The 17034-nt window shown below is 44.1% G+C and overlaps 1 protein-coding gene across 1 annotated transcript; it reads right to left on the minus strand.

Annotated features, from left to right (window-relative positions):
- Positions 1 to 4799: 4799 nt before the first annotated feature.
- Positions 4800 to 11477, minus strand: rcor2 (REST corepressor 2). The gene is made up of 12 exons (XM_030780603.1): positions 11369 to 11477; positions 10895 to 10951; positions 9762 to 9839; positions 9495 to 9547; positions 8456 to 8617; positions 7839 to 7963; positions 7535 to 7601; positions 6624 to 6899; positions 6402 to 6479; positions 6003 to 6060; positions 5336 to 5556; positions 4800 to 5156 (listed from the first exon to the last, which is right to left on the minus strand). Exons 1-12 carry the CDS (start codon positions 11475 to 11477, stop codon positions 4800 to 4802), a joined length of 1641 nt encoding a protein of 546 aa, XP_030636463.1.
- Between the last annotated feature and the right edge of the window lie 5557 nt (positions 11478 to 17034).

The following is a 17034-nucleotide window of genomic DNA, read 5'->3' on the forward strand; positions in this document are numbered from 1 at the left end:
CTTTCCTTTAATTTCATATTTATTGAGACAGTCCAAAAAAAAGGGGGGGGGGGTTGGGGTGTGGTGAGAGGGATGAAAGGAGAGAGAGAGAGAGGGAGAGATAGATAGATGGATGGATGGATAAGGTTGCTGGTCCTTGCGGTTGAACAGCGGTCGACCGAGCCCGATCGACTCTTTCACCCTCTGGAACTCGGACCGCGCTCTTCACCTCACTAAACGGACCTTTTAGGCAGAAACAAACACATCACGTCATCACACAACACATTTGGGGAGGTGTGTGGAAAATTTGTTAACCTCCCCAGCATTCACAGGGTGGGGGGAAGGGGGCAGAGGAGCAGGATGGGGTTTAAAGGCCCTGTGCTCACGGACACACACACACACTCACACACTCTCTTTTCCTCCTCTTCTTTCGACAGGGTGATTCCTTTGACGTTAGCCTATAAAAAGGCTAACAAGCTTGATGGACGGATTGTAACTCATTGTTTAAAGTGATCTAGCTCTTTACCGTCTGGGTTTAGATATGCTGCACTGGAATGAGTTCATTTTTTTCTGTTGCCTTGTTCTTTTTGGGGGTTTTTTTTTTTCCTTTCTTTCTTTCTCCGAAGAAGAAAAAAAAATGAAATGTAGTTCATTCGTGTAGTGGTATTATCGATGATTTATGGTTTGTTATTCTTCTTGGGGGTTCTATCACACCACCGCCTTTTTTTTCTTTGTGAAGAGAATGTTGCTTACAACGACGGAGCAATTCCCATCATGCCTTCCACTCTTTCTCGCCCCCCCCCCCCCCTTTTTTTTTGTCTTTACCCGCCCCCAACTTGTCTTTTCCCGCCATTCCTGTCCCTCTCCTACATCGTCCCAAAGGAAGAGAGACAACCTTCCAGAATGACCTTGATACATAATATCCGTGTTATGTAAAAACAAAACAAACAACAACAACAGCAACAAAACAGAAAACGAGTCACTGGATAAAAGATGGTGCAGAAGACTTTGGCCTTCAGAAACACGACGTTTCAGACATTTCACATGACTGGCGAACGGCAGTGGAAAGCCTCTCTTCCTCCCTGTCAGATGCCCAGACCCACCTCCACCCTCCACCCCCCCGAACCAAGACCCACCCTACCTCCACCCCCGAACCGAGACCCACCCTACCCTACCCCACCCTCAGCACAGGAGCTGCCTGATGGCCAGAGTTACCTGGCAGTGCATTGGAACCAAACCTTCACGTATAGCATTATGATATCAACTTAGCTGATTTGTTTTTGTTTTATTTTTTTGTTTTGTTTTGTTTTGGGGTTTTTTGCGCGGATGCGTATGTATGGGCACGCGCACGTGTGTGTGTGTGTGTGTGTGTGTCTGTCTGTCTGTCTGTCTCTAGGGCTGTGTGTGTGTGTGTGTGTGTGTGTGTGTGTGTGTGTGTGTGAATGTCAGAAGAGAGCTGGAGTAGGGCATCTGTAAACCAAAAGGCTTGTAGTGCTGCAGAGACATCTTGATCTTAATCGTGATTGTATGAGAAGTAGGGACAAGACCACAATGTACCAATCAAGATGCCATATCCTGACTACTGCTCAGTTCTAATGGGTTTTCATTAGTCCCCCGCCCCATATCTTTTTATCTTTTTATTTTTCTTCTTCTTCTTTTATATCTTTGTTGATCGATTTTTGGCGTTATATTATCAAAACAAATCAGGCATTGGAATAGACTGGCAGGGATTAAGGCACAGGAGCAGATGTGTGTTTGTGTGCATATATAAGACTGTGTGTGTGTGTGTGTATGTGTGTGTTTGTGTGCATATATAAGACTGTGTGTGTGTGTGTGTGTGTGAGAGAGAGAGAGTGAAAGTGGGGGACGGACGACATTGTTTGAATATGCTTTGAGAGAACAGAGGTTATGTACGTCTTCACTAAACTGTACATGCATGCATGCATCGCATCCTCCATTTGAAAGGGTGCACATCTTCCTCATAGGAGAGTCAAATGGGGAGGGGGAGGGGTTAGGGGTTAGGGGAGGGGGGAGGGGTTAGTGGACATGTCAGTCAAAGGTTTGAACATACCTGTGCACATCTGTATATTTTTTATCTTTTCAGAAAAATGATGATGATGATGATTATCTTTCTTTTTTTTTTGTGGTTTTTAATTTGTCATATTGTTTGTCCTCTGAACTGATCATTGTCTAAGGTGCTGGGGATCCAACTGCATTATTGTTATAACTATTGATTTTTTTTTTTTTTTCCTTCAGGGTTGATTTTATTTTTATTTCATTAAGTTTTTCGTTTTGTTTTTTGTTTTTTTTGCTGTAATTTACAATGATTTCTTTGTCAGACTCTGAAAGCAACTGGGTTGGGAGGGGGATTGAAAGACTTCAAATGTATAATTACTGTTTTTTTTTTTTCTTTGTGCAAAGAGAGATGATGATTATGATTAATGATAGTAATAAAAACAAATGATATCAAAACATTTTTGGAGCTGCTTCCCATAACGTTGCCGCAACACGAATGACTTTTGTTTAATGTCGGATTGAGACTCAGCCATGAATGATTGAAATTTTATTTGACTGCACCAGACAGATTCGTTATGTTTGCTCAGCGGGAAAACTAAGGGTTAATTCCAGAGACGACGCATCAGAATACGTATTCCTATTACACACACACATGATGATTATTGGCTTTTGAAGATGAACGCACACGCTCAGTGACGGTATGAAAACAATTTTGTCGCTGGACTCATAATAACCTTTTGGTCACCTTCTCATTACACCAACACCAACTCCAATTTTCTCAGTCTCTCCTATACACTCATCATAAAGTTTGTGTTCAAGTCAAAATCTGACTTGTCCAAATTATACCTATCATGTCCTTTGATATGATCAAAGTAGTAGAGAGAGTTAAAGAGTACAAGAAAGTTAAATTAGGGAAATATCTACAACAGTGGGGCTCAGTGTATGGCCTGTTGACCGGTCACAATAAGACATGAATATTTATGGATCCATCCTCTACCGCCTGTCTGTTAACACTCGTCACTGTATAGGCATACGTCTCTGAAGGAGCTGCCATTCTTAAATGTCACAGAGCAATCGTACCTAAACGCACGTTTAGAATACGGGCTCACACTCGTCTTTGCGATCCCGTCACGGTCAGTGAGCAGACCTCTCTACGTTTCCTCCAAATCCTGTTAAGTGTTTTTTTTTTTTTTTTTTTCTATTTGTTCAGTCTAATGAGGTCAGCCCAGCCAAGCTCTTTCCTTTCGTCTGAGACCCAGGAGATAGTCTGTCTTCACTCAGAACATCAAATGACTTCCCCTGCCATTTAAATGATGAGGAAAATGGTTATTTAATTCAACGCTGAAAGACAGGCTTTTAAACTTAGTTTTTTTGGCGTGTGTCTTGAGCATGACTAAGCAGTAAGAGAGAGAGTATGTGTTTGTGTGTGCGTATGGTATCAATAACATATATAGAAAGACTTAAGATAACTTTGGTCATATCTCTTTATTCTAAAAAAAAAAAAAAAAGTTTAAGAAAAAAAAAATTCAAAATCACAAGCAAGTCCAGTTTCATATGTAAACAGTTCTCACATATACACAATTGGGAAAATACCACTGTTGAAAACAAGCTTGGCATATACAACCTGCTGTTTCATTTTCAGTGTTTCAATGCTTCACATTTGATGTTGAGAGCAAGACAGTCTGGTTTTGTTTTTGTTTTTTTTGTTGTTTTTTATTTATTTAAAAGTCAGCATAATATTTACGAGAGTTGACGCAACAACAGTCAAGTATTTGGGGTCATTTAGTGCTCAATTAACTAGTACTATTCATCTTATCTACCTAACAATATCTTAAGAACCTAGTCAAACAAAACAAACAAACAAATAAAAAAAAGAAAAAGCTTCACGCGGTTTGTTTCTAACAGTACATGGCTCTTTCTATGGGAGTGTGAAAACACACACACCTCCCGACTTTTTTTTTTTCCCCCCTTCCTGACATCCAGCGTGCTCTGGAACACTGCGCCAGTGTCTCTTGTGTTAACACGGTTCAAGATGTTCCGCTGTTGCCATGGAGATGGGTGGTAGAAAAAGGTTGGAGGGAAAAAAAAAAAAAAACCCACTTGAGTCTCGTCCTCATGGCATTGGTTTCAGTGCAGTGACGATCCAGTGTATATATGCTCTGAGGATAGAGAGGTTTGTTTTGTTTTGTTTTGTGTTTTTGCTTTGTTTTTTGTTTTTTTTTTTTCTTGGACGTTTTGGTTGCTGACAACAGAGTTCTTCTCTGTTGTCGTTTTCTTCTTCTTCTTCTTCTTCTTTGACAGGTGACATGAACAGCTGGAGCTGATTAAGCTTGTTGCTAGTTTCCTGTAGTTACCGTGGTGATTTGTAGTTGAGTGCAGGCATGTTGCCAGGTGTGCCCAGAAAAGGTGTAAACTGTTGAGTTGGTGTTGCTGCTGCTGTTGGATTGTTTTTGGTCGGTTGTAGATATCTGAGGATTCTCCTGTTGAGAGGAGTGAGGTTACAGGCTGTCTGTGTGTGTGTGTGTGTGTGTGTGTGTGTGTGGAAGGAGGCAGGAGAAGTTTTCTGTCAGAGTAGAGTCCAAGGTTACTCCTCATTCTAGATAGACGACTATGACCTCACTTTACGCGTCTGTCGGTGTGTGTGTGCATGTGAACGAACATTCCTCTGTACACCCTGTCTGACTCATTCAGCTGGCCTGAGTGTGTGTGTCACAATCTCTGACTCATTCGACCTGTCTGTGAACATTTCATTTATACTCCACCTCTCGCCCTCCTTCAAACCGTTCCTTTTTTTTTTTTTTTCACTAGTGCGAGTGAGGTGCCTCCACCTTCAGCCCCACCAGGGATGGAGGCAGTTGCCCAGTGGAAGAGCTCAGGGAGTTTCTCAGCCCCCCCTGGTGGAGGGAGGACGCCACTGCGGGTCTAATGAGAGGGGGCGGAGGGTGGTTGTGAGGTGTGCGGTTTTGAAGCGGTCGCGTTTGGAGGGGAGGGGGTTGGCGGAGCAGGCTAGGGGGCGCGGAGGGAGGCGCGGGACGCAACAAAGGGGGCGGCTGCGTAAGAGGAGGAGGGGTTTGAGTAGAACTGGAGTTACTGGGAGTACTGGCACCAGATGAGGGAGGGGGACTGCTCGACTGTGGTGGAGAGACGCCATCTGTCTTCATCTGACCAGAGAGAGGGAAAAAAAAAACACAGAATAAGACATAAATATATCAGCTTGTATAGTAACCCACATCCCTAATTTTACTTGCAAAATATCTCACCAGACACATTAAAGTCCACCCTGTAACGTTTTTTTTTTGTTTTTTTTTTTGCCCGCCCGTCTAGCTCATCCTACCCTTACCTCGTCTTCCTCCATTCCTCCCGTTCCGTTTAGCTCCTTCATGCCCTCTGGGCTCCCGGCGTGCCCCTGGAGCACCTCCTGCTCGGCCTGCCACTCCCTAAGCACCTCCTCCAGGTTGAAGCGTCGTCGATAGCTGACGAAGAAGGAGCTGACCTGAGCCACGGTCTTATTCCCAATCACCTCAGCGATGGCCGCCAGGTCCTTCCCGTAGCGCCTGATAGCTGAGGGCAAAAAGAGAGAGGGAGGGGGGGAGAGAGAGAGAGCACACCGTCAAAAGCAGGCGACAAAAAAAAAAAAATTAAAATGATCCCACCGGCAGGCTTCAATTATCCTTCAGACTACGCTACATAAAAATTACATTTTCTTAAAAAAAAAAAAAAAAAAAAAATTGAAGAATTTGCCAAGGAATAGAAAGCATATTATGAATATAATGGTGAAAGCCAGAGGCTTGGTTTTCAGATTAACAGCGTAGGCTCGACCGTCTGTTCTTTCTGTGCCCGATGCCGCCACATCTGTAAGGAAGCAACGGGCGCTACGGCTAGGTCTCACTGAACGCGCGTATTAGCACTGAATCCTCCCAACTCATCAAAGCGTGTTTCGCTATTCCACAGTTAATCCACTAATCCAGCACAGTCTTGACAAAAAGTGTGATAATAATCTGACTCACCCTGCACAGCCAGGAGCTGCTCCTCTGTGGTCCAGCGGGAGTTGATCTTAGGAGTGGGCTGGGCGGGTGATAAATAACAGGGGGGACAGATTTATCAAGATGCTCTGCCTCACACCACGTTTTTTTTTTTTTTAATATTCTTAAAATTCCTGACGACTGAGTTTAGTCTGAATACTTCTTTAAGAGCTTATAAATCACACAGACAAAAAGTCTTCTACAGTTAACGGTTTCACATTCTGAAATTCACAGTAACAAAGAATAAACAAGGTCATTACGACTGCTCAGGGGGGGCAGGGGGTAGTCGTTTGGCAGTATTTATTTGCAGTCAGTGCGGGGGTGTGACGGCGTGATACTGTGATACGGTTTCTCTGTGCTCTATGTTAGTATGTGCCCTGATACCTCGGTGGGTCTCGCAGTGTCAATCCCGTCCCTCAGTTTCTGCTTCAAAAGGCTGTTGTTTTGCTTGATGCTTTGAACCTGAGGGGAGAGACAGAGAGAGGGAGTACGAAGTGACACGGAGTGTTTAAACATAATCATCATCAAACACAAAACTGACGTGTATGATGGCACATGAGGTATACAGAGTCTAGAGGCCACTGTGTGTGTGTGTGTGTGTGTTACCTGTCGTTTGAGAGACACGAGCTGCGTGTCCAGTTGGCGGTTGGCCACGGTGCCCGAGTCTGTGGTGGCAGAGACGGTGAGGAGGTCGTCCTGGTCCAGGTGCATGCCCTTCGGGGGTCTGCGTCGCGCCCTCAACGGGTGGTGCCGATACTGAGCTCCCTGGTTCTCCTTCCGAGTCGGGCCGCACCTCCCCGGCCCCCTCTCGCTGCCGCCTCCCGTTCCTCCTCCTCCTCCTCCTACTACTACTCCTCCGTTGCCAGAGCTCTGCTTGTTCGGCTGGAGGGACGGGACGAACGTTTGACAACGAAATGACCGACTTTTCAACAATATACAACAGCAAAGTTTTCACAATAGCAACTTAATCCCAATGACCCGCTCACACTTTTCCCAAAGCCTGTCATTGAGAATCTCAACATTTATTTCCATACACTCGACAAGTAAAATAATGCTGAAAGATTACACAACTGAATCTTTTCAAAAGCTCACGTGAACTTTCTCTTTATTATTTGGGGCTCAGTTTTTGATTCAGATTTTCACTTCAGCAAATATCAAGTCAAAAGGAACGTCTGAATACAGAGTAGGTCATACAGTTAGTTGTGGGCAGACAAGAATTCAGACTGTGACTGAAAACTCCCTGATTTCATAAGGAAACAGGACACGGAGTGCGAGTGAAAGAACTGATGTTGCTTCAACTGCTTCTAGAAATAAAAAGGTGTGAAACCATGAAACACGCTAAGAGAAACCATGGCAACATTTCCAGTGTGGAACAATCAAATTCCCTGAGCTTGAGTGAGTGAAAAATAAACATTGAACCAATTTCATATGCTCATCCACTCCCTCGTCGGGCACTGCAGTTGCGTTAGCTGATACATACAAATCTTTTCATAAGACTGTGAATGGTCAAGACTCACCTCTTTCTTGGCATCGATCTCAAAGTCGCTGTCGCTGCCAGGATCGCCCTCCTCCATCTCGTCGTTACTAACGGAAACGAAAACGAACCGCTTTACGTGATATTCACAAAGATCAGGATGTCTCTCTCGCTCTCTTTCACAGTCTTTCTCACACATTCATCTCATTCTCTCTCTTGTACCCACACTTTTTCATTCCCTTTCCCCTTATAGTTTTCTGTACTTCGCCCATCCCTGTCTCACTGTCTCTTTCTCCCTCCGTCTCTCTCTCTCTCTCTCTCTCTCTGGTGCTTCTGGAAGTCCTCACCTGTCCTCTTTCTCTCTCTTGCTGACAAGTTTGCGTGCCTGTCGATCCATGACGCTGGTGCGAGTCCTTGTCTTTTTCCAGGAGTAGTAATACTTCACTAGGCTGGAAATCAGCTTATCGGGCAGCTAGGAGACAGGGTCAAAAAACACAAGACGATGTGAGTGTGCTTAAAAAAAAACACACACACACACACACAAACACAAGGCGCACTGAATAGCCATAAGTGTGCTATAGACTCATTCAGAGCATAGTGACAATACACTATAGCTGTACTGTTTAGGTGATGACTCTCACACACACACACAAACACACACTAACCATAGAAGTCTCTGTATGGAACAAACTACTCAGCCACATTAACTCTATACTGCTGTACACTACACTGGACTATATGACTCTCCATAAGGATACTATGTGTGACCACATCTTTGGAGGGCTAATATGGACCTGTACTAGACCGCATAACTTTACGCCAGGCTCTGCGCAAGACACGCGGCCTGGGCGCGGAGATGCAGTTCTGGTGCGTGTAGCGGCTCCGGAGAACGGAGCAGATGACGATTACGTAAGACCACCATCCTCACGCTCTCTCTCACGCTCTCTCTCTCTCTTTCTCTCACCATCTGCTGAATGCGGTGGAAGCTCTTCCCATGAAAGCTGAAGGCTTGCTCAAACAACACTTTGTCCTCCACTGTCCATTCATCTGGGAACGGCGTGAAGTTGGCCAAGTCCGCGAGAGACTTCTCCACGTCGTGTTTGTGCCACAGTAGCATGCCAAGAGCCTGAGAGGAAACGAAGCCAGAGAAAAAGGTCTTACAGAACAGGTTTTAGTCATCCCTATCTTTTCTTCCCTCACAATTCTGCTCTCTCCTAAAAACGTCTCTGCGGACGGCGGTTCCGCTGCTTTTTTCCCCGCCGGCCGTGGTGGCGGGGCCTCGAGGTTCCGTCGTCGAAACGCGTGCGGCTTCAAACGAGCGGAGCAAAGAGCCGAAGACGCGAACCGGCCAAAACCCCGGCCCCCGTACGCTCTGAGCGTTTCCAGCATTTTTTTTTTTTTTTTTTACAATCTTGAAACTCGACCAATTGCGGCCTTTGGAATGCGTCAAACCCCCGTTATCGCTTGGAAGCCCAGCTATCGCAACCTGTGGGATGTGGAAAATCCCTAGTGATAGAGCTGTTTTAAGATAACATGGTTGCAGTGGCAGAAAAAGCGGCGAGTGTTTTTTCATTAAAGTCGACCTAAGACCGCTAACTAATGTCCAGAGCCATTCACGGCCTGTCAGTGCTTCTCAGTTTGGAATCTTGATCAGAGTAAATGAGGGTGCGGTTCAAATCCTCACAGAGAGGGTCGAAGATGGTTAAGTCTACCTGAGTTTCAAATTCAGGATCGGGGCGTGTATATGAGGATCAATTGGTTTCTGTTCATCTGCGCCTTAAGTGTACGTGTCTGGTTCAAATGGGAGGTTTAAGAACTTTAGATGCTCAGTTCACACACTTCCTATCAAGTCCCATCACATAAGATGAAGATTTTTACAGTCTTTTTTTTTTTTTTTTCTTTCATTATTTATTAGTTCACTTCACTTTCAGTTGGTGTGTAAACAGTGTGTGTGGTGGCTACAGATTTGATCTGCATTCGCTGTATTTGTTGACAGTGCGCACCTGCTCCATGTTGTAACCGTGCTTCTCTTTGGCCATCAGGATATATTCATCCACTAAATGAAATGAAAAGAAAGATGAGGAGGAAAGAGAGAAGGCGGGGAAACATAATGAATCAAACCAAACTGAAGTAGGTCATTTGGATTATGGTTAAGTAATATTGTCTTGCGACGCAGTTGTTGACAACCAGGCAGTGCTGAGAGTGTATTCACTGTTTCTGGAAGTTTCAAATAAAACGATTTTAACAGAGAGATTTGATTGGTTTCTTACACATGGCATCAGACACTTGACTGCTGGGAGTCCAGACCAGCATACTCCGCTGGTCTTTCTCAGTGTAGGCCAAACTGTCTGTTAAAACAGAGCACACAAACTGTTGTCAAGAGATCTTTCCTCCTGCTCCATTCACTTCAGCCTTCCGCACAATCTACCTCTCTCTCTCTCTCTCTCTCTCAAACACAAGTCTTTCAGGCATACTTTTGTTTCTGGTGATTTTTTTACCTTTTTTATCTTCATTGAACACACACAAGTAACTAATTTTCTCTCTCTCATTCATACACATACACACCCACACCTCTACCCCCTATCAAGCAGTTTTGTGATGTGTGTTTCACCGCCTCTCTCTCTCTCTCACACACACACACACACACACACACCACACATAGCACCACCTCACACACACACACACACCACACATAGCACCACCTTACACACACACACACCACACATAGCACCACCTTACACACACACACAGCACCACCTTACACACACACAGCACCACCTTACACACACACAGCACCACCTTACACTCACACACACACACACATAGCACCACCTTACACACACACACAAACACACACACACATAGCACCACCTTACACACACACACACACACACACATAGCACCACCTTACACACACACACAAACACACATAGCACCACCTTACACACACACACAGCACCACCTTACACTCACACACACACACACACACACACACATAGCACCACCTTACACACACACAGCACCACCTTACACACACACAGCACCACCTTACACTCACACACACACACACATAGCACCACCTTACACACACACACAAACACACACACACATAGCACCACCTTACACTCACACACACACACACATAGCACCACCTTACACACACACACAAACACATAGCACCACCTTATACAAACACACAAACGACACACATAGCGCACCACCTCACCGGGTTACACCGTCTGACACACACACACACAGACAACAAACAGCACAACCTTACTGGGTTTCACCATCCCACACACACACTCACACACACACAAAAACAACACACACAGCACCACCTTACCGAGTTTCATTGTCTCATACACACACACACACAGACACACACAAAGCACCACCTTACCGGGTTTGAACTCTGGGATCTGAGCCTGGTAATCTCCACCAACACGGATCATACTCTCTGTGGAGGGAGAGAGAGAGTGAGAGAGAGAGAGAGAGAGCGCGAGAGAGAGGGAGAGAGAGAGAGCGCGAGAGAGAGAGAGAGAGAGAGAGAGAGAGAGAGAGAGCAGAACAGTCAGGGAGAGTGGGAGACAGGGACCGGTAATACATCTTCACAGAGGGCAGAGGGAGAGAAGTGGGCGGTGGAGAGTGCAGGGAATCCTACTACAGACAGATAAACCAAAAGGAGTGGGTGTCTAGAGACTGGAGGAGTGTATTAAATGCACAAATGGGAGGATGTACATGATGCAGCGGCTGGATGGAAGAACAGTCTGCTATTCCTGAAGTACTTTTGAACGATGTCTATATTTTTATTTTTTTAGGGCGCTCTCTGTGTGTGTATGTGTGTGTGTGTGTGTGTGTGTGGACTAGGACAAACCATGTGTGTGTTCTTCATCACTGCTCTCCTCCTCTGAGTGCTGGCTGTTGCCGTTGGTAACAGTCTTGGCCCTGCTTCTGGAGAGAACCCCGGACCCTGAGCGCTCCATCACTGATGGCATAGCTATTGGAGAAATTCATGAGTGCAGGGGAGAAAATCAAACCAGCCAAAAAGTTCAAAGACCCCTAATTCACATAAGCAACAGCAGACTTCATTAAAAAAAAAAAAACCTTGTTCTATGCGTACAGCTATTCCACCAGATTTTATTGGTAAACAACAAACCATCACCCCCCCCCAAAAAAAATGAGGACACAGACAAGCAAACGTATAATCCTAGATAGAAAAGTACCAATGCTCCTCAATATCGAAGTGACGAAAGGAATATTTACCGTCAATATGACAGGAACCCGCCATTTCAGTACAACATGAATAAGCAAACAGTTGTTTTTCATGGGGTACAAAAACAGACAGGCGAAGACTTGTTCAGTTGATGTGAGCCGGTTTTCAGACTTAACCCTTTCTCTCTCTCTCAACTAGTGTTAAAGTGCTGTGATAGCCGGTTACAGCATATCAACGGCTTGCTGCCTACACTACGTTTGAGCGATAGGCGACGTAACATTGTCCACACTGTTGCGCCTACCACACTTCATGAACATTTCGCTTCAGTCAACGCTAAGCACACTTGGTTCTGCAAAAGACCCCGAGTTCGCTAAATCTTTACGAAGACGAAGTGGGTCTAGTCTGACTTAGTCGCTCAGTTGTACGCGTTTTTGTTGATTTGGTACAGAGACAATCACTACTTAACGTGATGGTCTTCTCTCGTTGTTTCACAATGACCAGCCTTTGTCTCCCGTTCGCAGTTCAGCCACACAAAGTAACGGTGCCTTGTTTTAATAGTTATGAAAAACAACGCTCACTTTTACTTTCATGCAAACAAATAAGAGCTTATATGAAACAAGATTAATCAAAATAGTCAACAGTTTTGACCCAAGTAAACAATACTTCATCAATTTCCCTAGTTAAACCAACGTCCCTTTCACTATGGTTAGTCCATTGTCATGAGTCTGCCCATGTATACACATGGAAGATATTTGTCTAACGAAGATGGGACTAATATCAGAACTGTGTTGCTGCTACGAAAAGCCTACTAACTTTCAAGACTTCAGTGGCTTTCTTATTCCATACATTCTAAGTAATCTTAACGTAAAACATGTCAAACAGTTGAACGCTTCTTTATGGGACGCATTCGATATCTCGGAAAACTTTCTCTAAAGGTTATTTCCGGTCGTTATATCTCTTGACTATTTTTCCATAAATATTCATCATTATTACACGGAATATATATCGAGGTTATCGTAGGTAGCTAAATAAAGGACGATAACAGTGAAATTGACAATTGAGAGAAGAGGCTACTAGCCTCTCACTTCGTTGTCGACGTCACACTCGATAGCTTTGTATTGAAGCCGATAACCCTGCCTTGATATTGACCTTTAAATTAAGCTCATATCAATCAACACTCTTCATCCATCCCGTTTTGTATTGAAACCGCCTAACTATACTCAAAAAAAATCAGACTTTGTTTCATCGTTCTCCTTTTTAAGCGTTTCAACTCGACTTAGAACTCGCATCACTTCGACCTGTATTCATATCTTCCCTTGTTCATTCAAAAAAACTATCAAATTTGGGGACACTCGAACAAGCGTGGCTCTAGACGGGAGCATCATAATGAATGAATGAATGAACGAACGAATAAACAAATAGAACTTCGAAGATGAAATTATTCACCTTTCTTTTCTTTAGTCTCACTTTTCACAAGGCTGGTAGTCAGTCAATTCAGAATCCTTTTGTGATTAAGCCACGCTTGCGTCCTCCTTTTCCAGTTGTTGGTTTAGCTGGCGTTGAACATTTGCGTCGTATAGTTGCCAGTCGGGATAGCAGTTCAACCACCTGGCTATCTTGCAGTCAGAGGTCTCTTTCCACTTAGAACTTATTACGCGATAGGTTAGTCTCATCGAAACATGAAAACTATAAAGGTGTGATTCTTATCATTTAAGTTCTGTGTTACAGTATCACTTACAATTCACGCGTTTCCCATTCCCTTTCAGCGGTATCGCCTGTATAGGGACCCTCAATGTGTATGTGCCGGGGGAACCAGATTACTCTCTGCAGGCTTTAGCAGCTTCCGCCTGGCTTGCCTGGTTGCCTCTCCCCAACTAACTTCGATATGAAAAAAATAGTCCGTTATACCGGCATTTATTGCTTATTGTTATGTCGCTTATATCCATTTATGTCTATTTTAAACAATTTTAATAACGGCAAAAATGTGTATTTACTTGTTATATTGGATATATTATCGTGACATCAAATGCAATACTGAACGGGGTCCTCTCCTGATGGAGTCCAGAAATCAACATAAGAATCATAAAATCCTTTCAAATGACTATAAACGGTCTGTTTTTCACTAACTCAAACATCACTGATTTTCAGTAGGCAACATTTGACTGGTTTCACCTGATCAGCTCGGTTATCGTAGAGCTACCTTCTAGTGTGCACGCGGAGGGATTCGCAAGCTGTGCATTACTGTGCTGAGGTCGCCCAGACTTACTCGTATACACGCAAGTACGAAGGGGAAAAAAGGCAGAACTTGCTATTATATTGTCAATTAATGTCCATAATTATAAAACGGACTTTAAACGACGCTTAAAATACATTTCATGTATAATATTTATGCCAAGGAAGAGGACGAAATCGTTGAAAGAACTACATTTCTATGAAACTATAGGGTACAAGCCTCGTACTCTCAAAGTGACAGCGTATGTTCATACGTGTGTGAAAATACACAGTGACCTGATACCTGATGTCTCTTTTTTAAAAATATACTGGATTTGGATCTGAAACAGGACAGGAAGTCCCGAATGATGGACAGATCTGTGAACATTTTAAACATTGTTATTATTATTATAATAATTATTATTGTGTTCATGGCCTTGCATCCTTATTTAATCCAAGACAAACATGCACACTTTCAGCATGACATACCAGCACTTGTGGCATAGGACTCCTCCCATCCATCTTTTCCCTATCTCTCTTTCTCCATCTACCCTGCCTCAGCACCCCCCCCCCCCCCCCCCCCCTCCAGCCCCGCAACACACACACACAGACAGACACACACAGACACACACACACACACACACACAAACACATAATGCTCCTCTGACAACCTCTTGCCTGCCCTCAGTTGTATCATCATCTTGATTCTCACTGCTGTAGCTCTGCCTTGCCTTGTTCAGCTGTCTCCTCTCTCCATACTGTGGGCTGCTGTCTCTTTCTCTTGTGTGCGTGCACACAGAGAGAGAGAGAGAGAGAGAGAGACAGACAGACAGACAGACAGAGAGAGAGAGAGAGAGAGAGAGAGAGAGGGGGGAAGAGAGAGAGTCTCTCTCTCTTTCTCCTTCCCCAGAGTTCCACCATCTCCATCACCTACGAGTTCTTCTTTCTTCCCCTCCCCCTCCCTCTTTCTCTCTCTCTCTGCTGTCTCTCCTCCTCCCAATCTCCTCCATGCCTCCCCCTGTCGAGTCAAGACTATGTTTATGGCTTTGCCAGTGAGTTGCCTCTGTCACTCCAGGCCTGGAAGCGTTAGAAAGACTCGTTCTAATTTCACAGCAGTAGGAGAAAGTGGAAAGCCGTCCATATATACCTATACATATCCACAAGCATAAACAGAGATGGCCATGGATGACAAGAAGTGAGCTGGAGAGAGCTAAAAAATTGACTCACATTCTCCTTTGTCTTATCGGGCAGTGACGACATACGGGGGTTTCTTTTTACTAATTAACTGCGACTTCAGAGTAAATGGACGTCACCTCAACTGTGAGACTGCGATGGTTACTATACACCCGTGTGTGAAACGTGGATTATGTCCACAGATATACATGCGGATGAGGATAATAATGTTTAAGTTGTAGTGCAGCGGAAACTGGGTGTTCAAACAGCGGTGAACTCCATGACCCACCTACCATGTCTCCTCCCAAAATGCCATCTTTCCCCGTCGCGAGACAGATTACCCGAAGACAAAAGGTTCGGGGCGGGGCTTGCTGACGGGTCATCTGCGGACAAGGGAAGAAGAGGGAGAGGGTTGGCTGTTGGGGGCCAAATTGTATGTAGGCCGCTCAAATAAATGACAAAGCACGTATCTCATACTATATTGATACAATTCAGCATTAAGTCTCGGCACAAGAAGGTTCAAAAGCACTGGATATCGCCTCACTTTAACCCATGATTAAATTGCAGATAATTTCAAGAAAAATCGCCAGTCTCATCACTTGTAACCGTTAAACATTCTGACAGAATGATTATTTTATGGCGCTGGTCCCTCACTTACAGAAGTTTATGCCCTTGTTCACGTGAAACGGTTTCCATCTAGTGGACAAAAGCGGTACGACTAGTAAAGAGGATGCACATGGAGTATGGAGCACATGATCTATGGTTTCAGGATAACGGTATAAGTCCATAAAGATCCATTTACCGCATACTCTGGTGCAGTCATCCGCAGACACAAATAATCCAAAAGATTTTTGTATTAGTTCGGTAAAGTGCATCGTTGCGTCCTAGTTCTCACAAGTGGAATTTGCAGACTCTACTACAAGGGACTGCGTGGAACAGGGATATCAATTACATTCTAACCCCAACAATGCAAGTGGTGCAAAATGAAGAATGCGAGGAAAGCTTAGAGTATGAATTCACTGCATGTTAATCGATTGAATGGCAGTCGAGGCATCTGGAAGGCAAATCACAGTAACTCTCAAAACTCATCCTAATACAATGAATATTTTCACCAGCATTGAACAGACAGTAACCACCGGTAACTCACTGTTGTTTAAGTGTTCACATTCGGTGTCATCAAGAATTTCCCTCTAAGAATTTATTAAAACTCTTTGTAGTTTGAACAAATGATAATTGCTACAAATCTGTGACACATCTCAACCTTTATTCCAAATAACGGGCATAAATCCATCCATATGGCGTGTAAAAAGGGAAACGTCTCTATGATTCAACCATATGCAAAGCGGAGCATACATTCAAGTATGAGTCATTCATGCAGTTGTCAGACAGGTTTAGCTAAAAATGTGGAGGGCCAAGGATGATGACTTGGGTACTTCAGGTGGTGCATCAGTTATCAGGTTTAAGAAAGTTGCTCCCCTGCTAACTCCAGTGTGCCTTACACTAATAAAACCCCCACTAATAAAAATGTTCTTCGGGTGGCTCACATTATGATAGTAAACATGCAGAAAGCGGTTTGAGCTCAAATGTGTATGTAACACTGAAAACTTCGAAACACACTATGTGGAGTGTGGAATGAAGAAGAATTTATTACGTAAAATGCCCATGACCTGACGGACTACTTGTCACTAACTGAATCAGTCAGTGAGTCAAAATGAATTCTCAAGATGCATTTGAGGAATTCTCTGAAGCATTTGTAGATCGTATAAAATTGAAATAAGAGGAAGCGCTGGCAGGTTGCTTGACCTCATGTACGTGTCGTCATTTCCCTAAGTCTCGGTTGAAACGGTATCCATCCGTGATGTTGTGAACCAGGCAGGGTAGATTTGAATGTGAGTGAGAGGGAGGGAGGAAAGGAACAAGATAGGGGAGAGAGAGAGAAAGGA

Source organism: Chanos chanos, chromosome 7 (assembly GCF_902362185.1).
Source record: "Chanos chanos chromosome 7, fChaCha1.1, whole genome shotgun sequence".
NCBI classification, from domain to species: domain Eukaryota; kingdom Metazoa; phylum Chordata; class Actinopteri; order Gonorynchiformes; family Chanidae; genus Chanos; species Chanos chanos.

Excerpts from the sequence above, each read along its gene's own strand:
- rcor2 (XM_030780603.1), bottom strand. The coding sequence starts at position 11,477 with ATGGAGCGCTCAGGGTCCGGGGTTCTCTCCAGAAGCAGGGCCAAGACT. Across the intron at positions 9,548-9,761 it reads TCAAGTGTCTGATGCCATGT|TGGATGAATATATCCTGATG; the intron begins GTAAGAAACCAA and ends CATTTCATTTAG. Across the intron at positions 6,900-7,534 it reads AGATCGATGCCAAGAAAGAG|CCGAACAAGCAGAGCTCTGG; the intron begins GTGAGTCTTGAC and ends CCGTCCCTCCAG.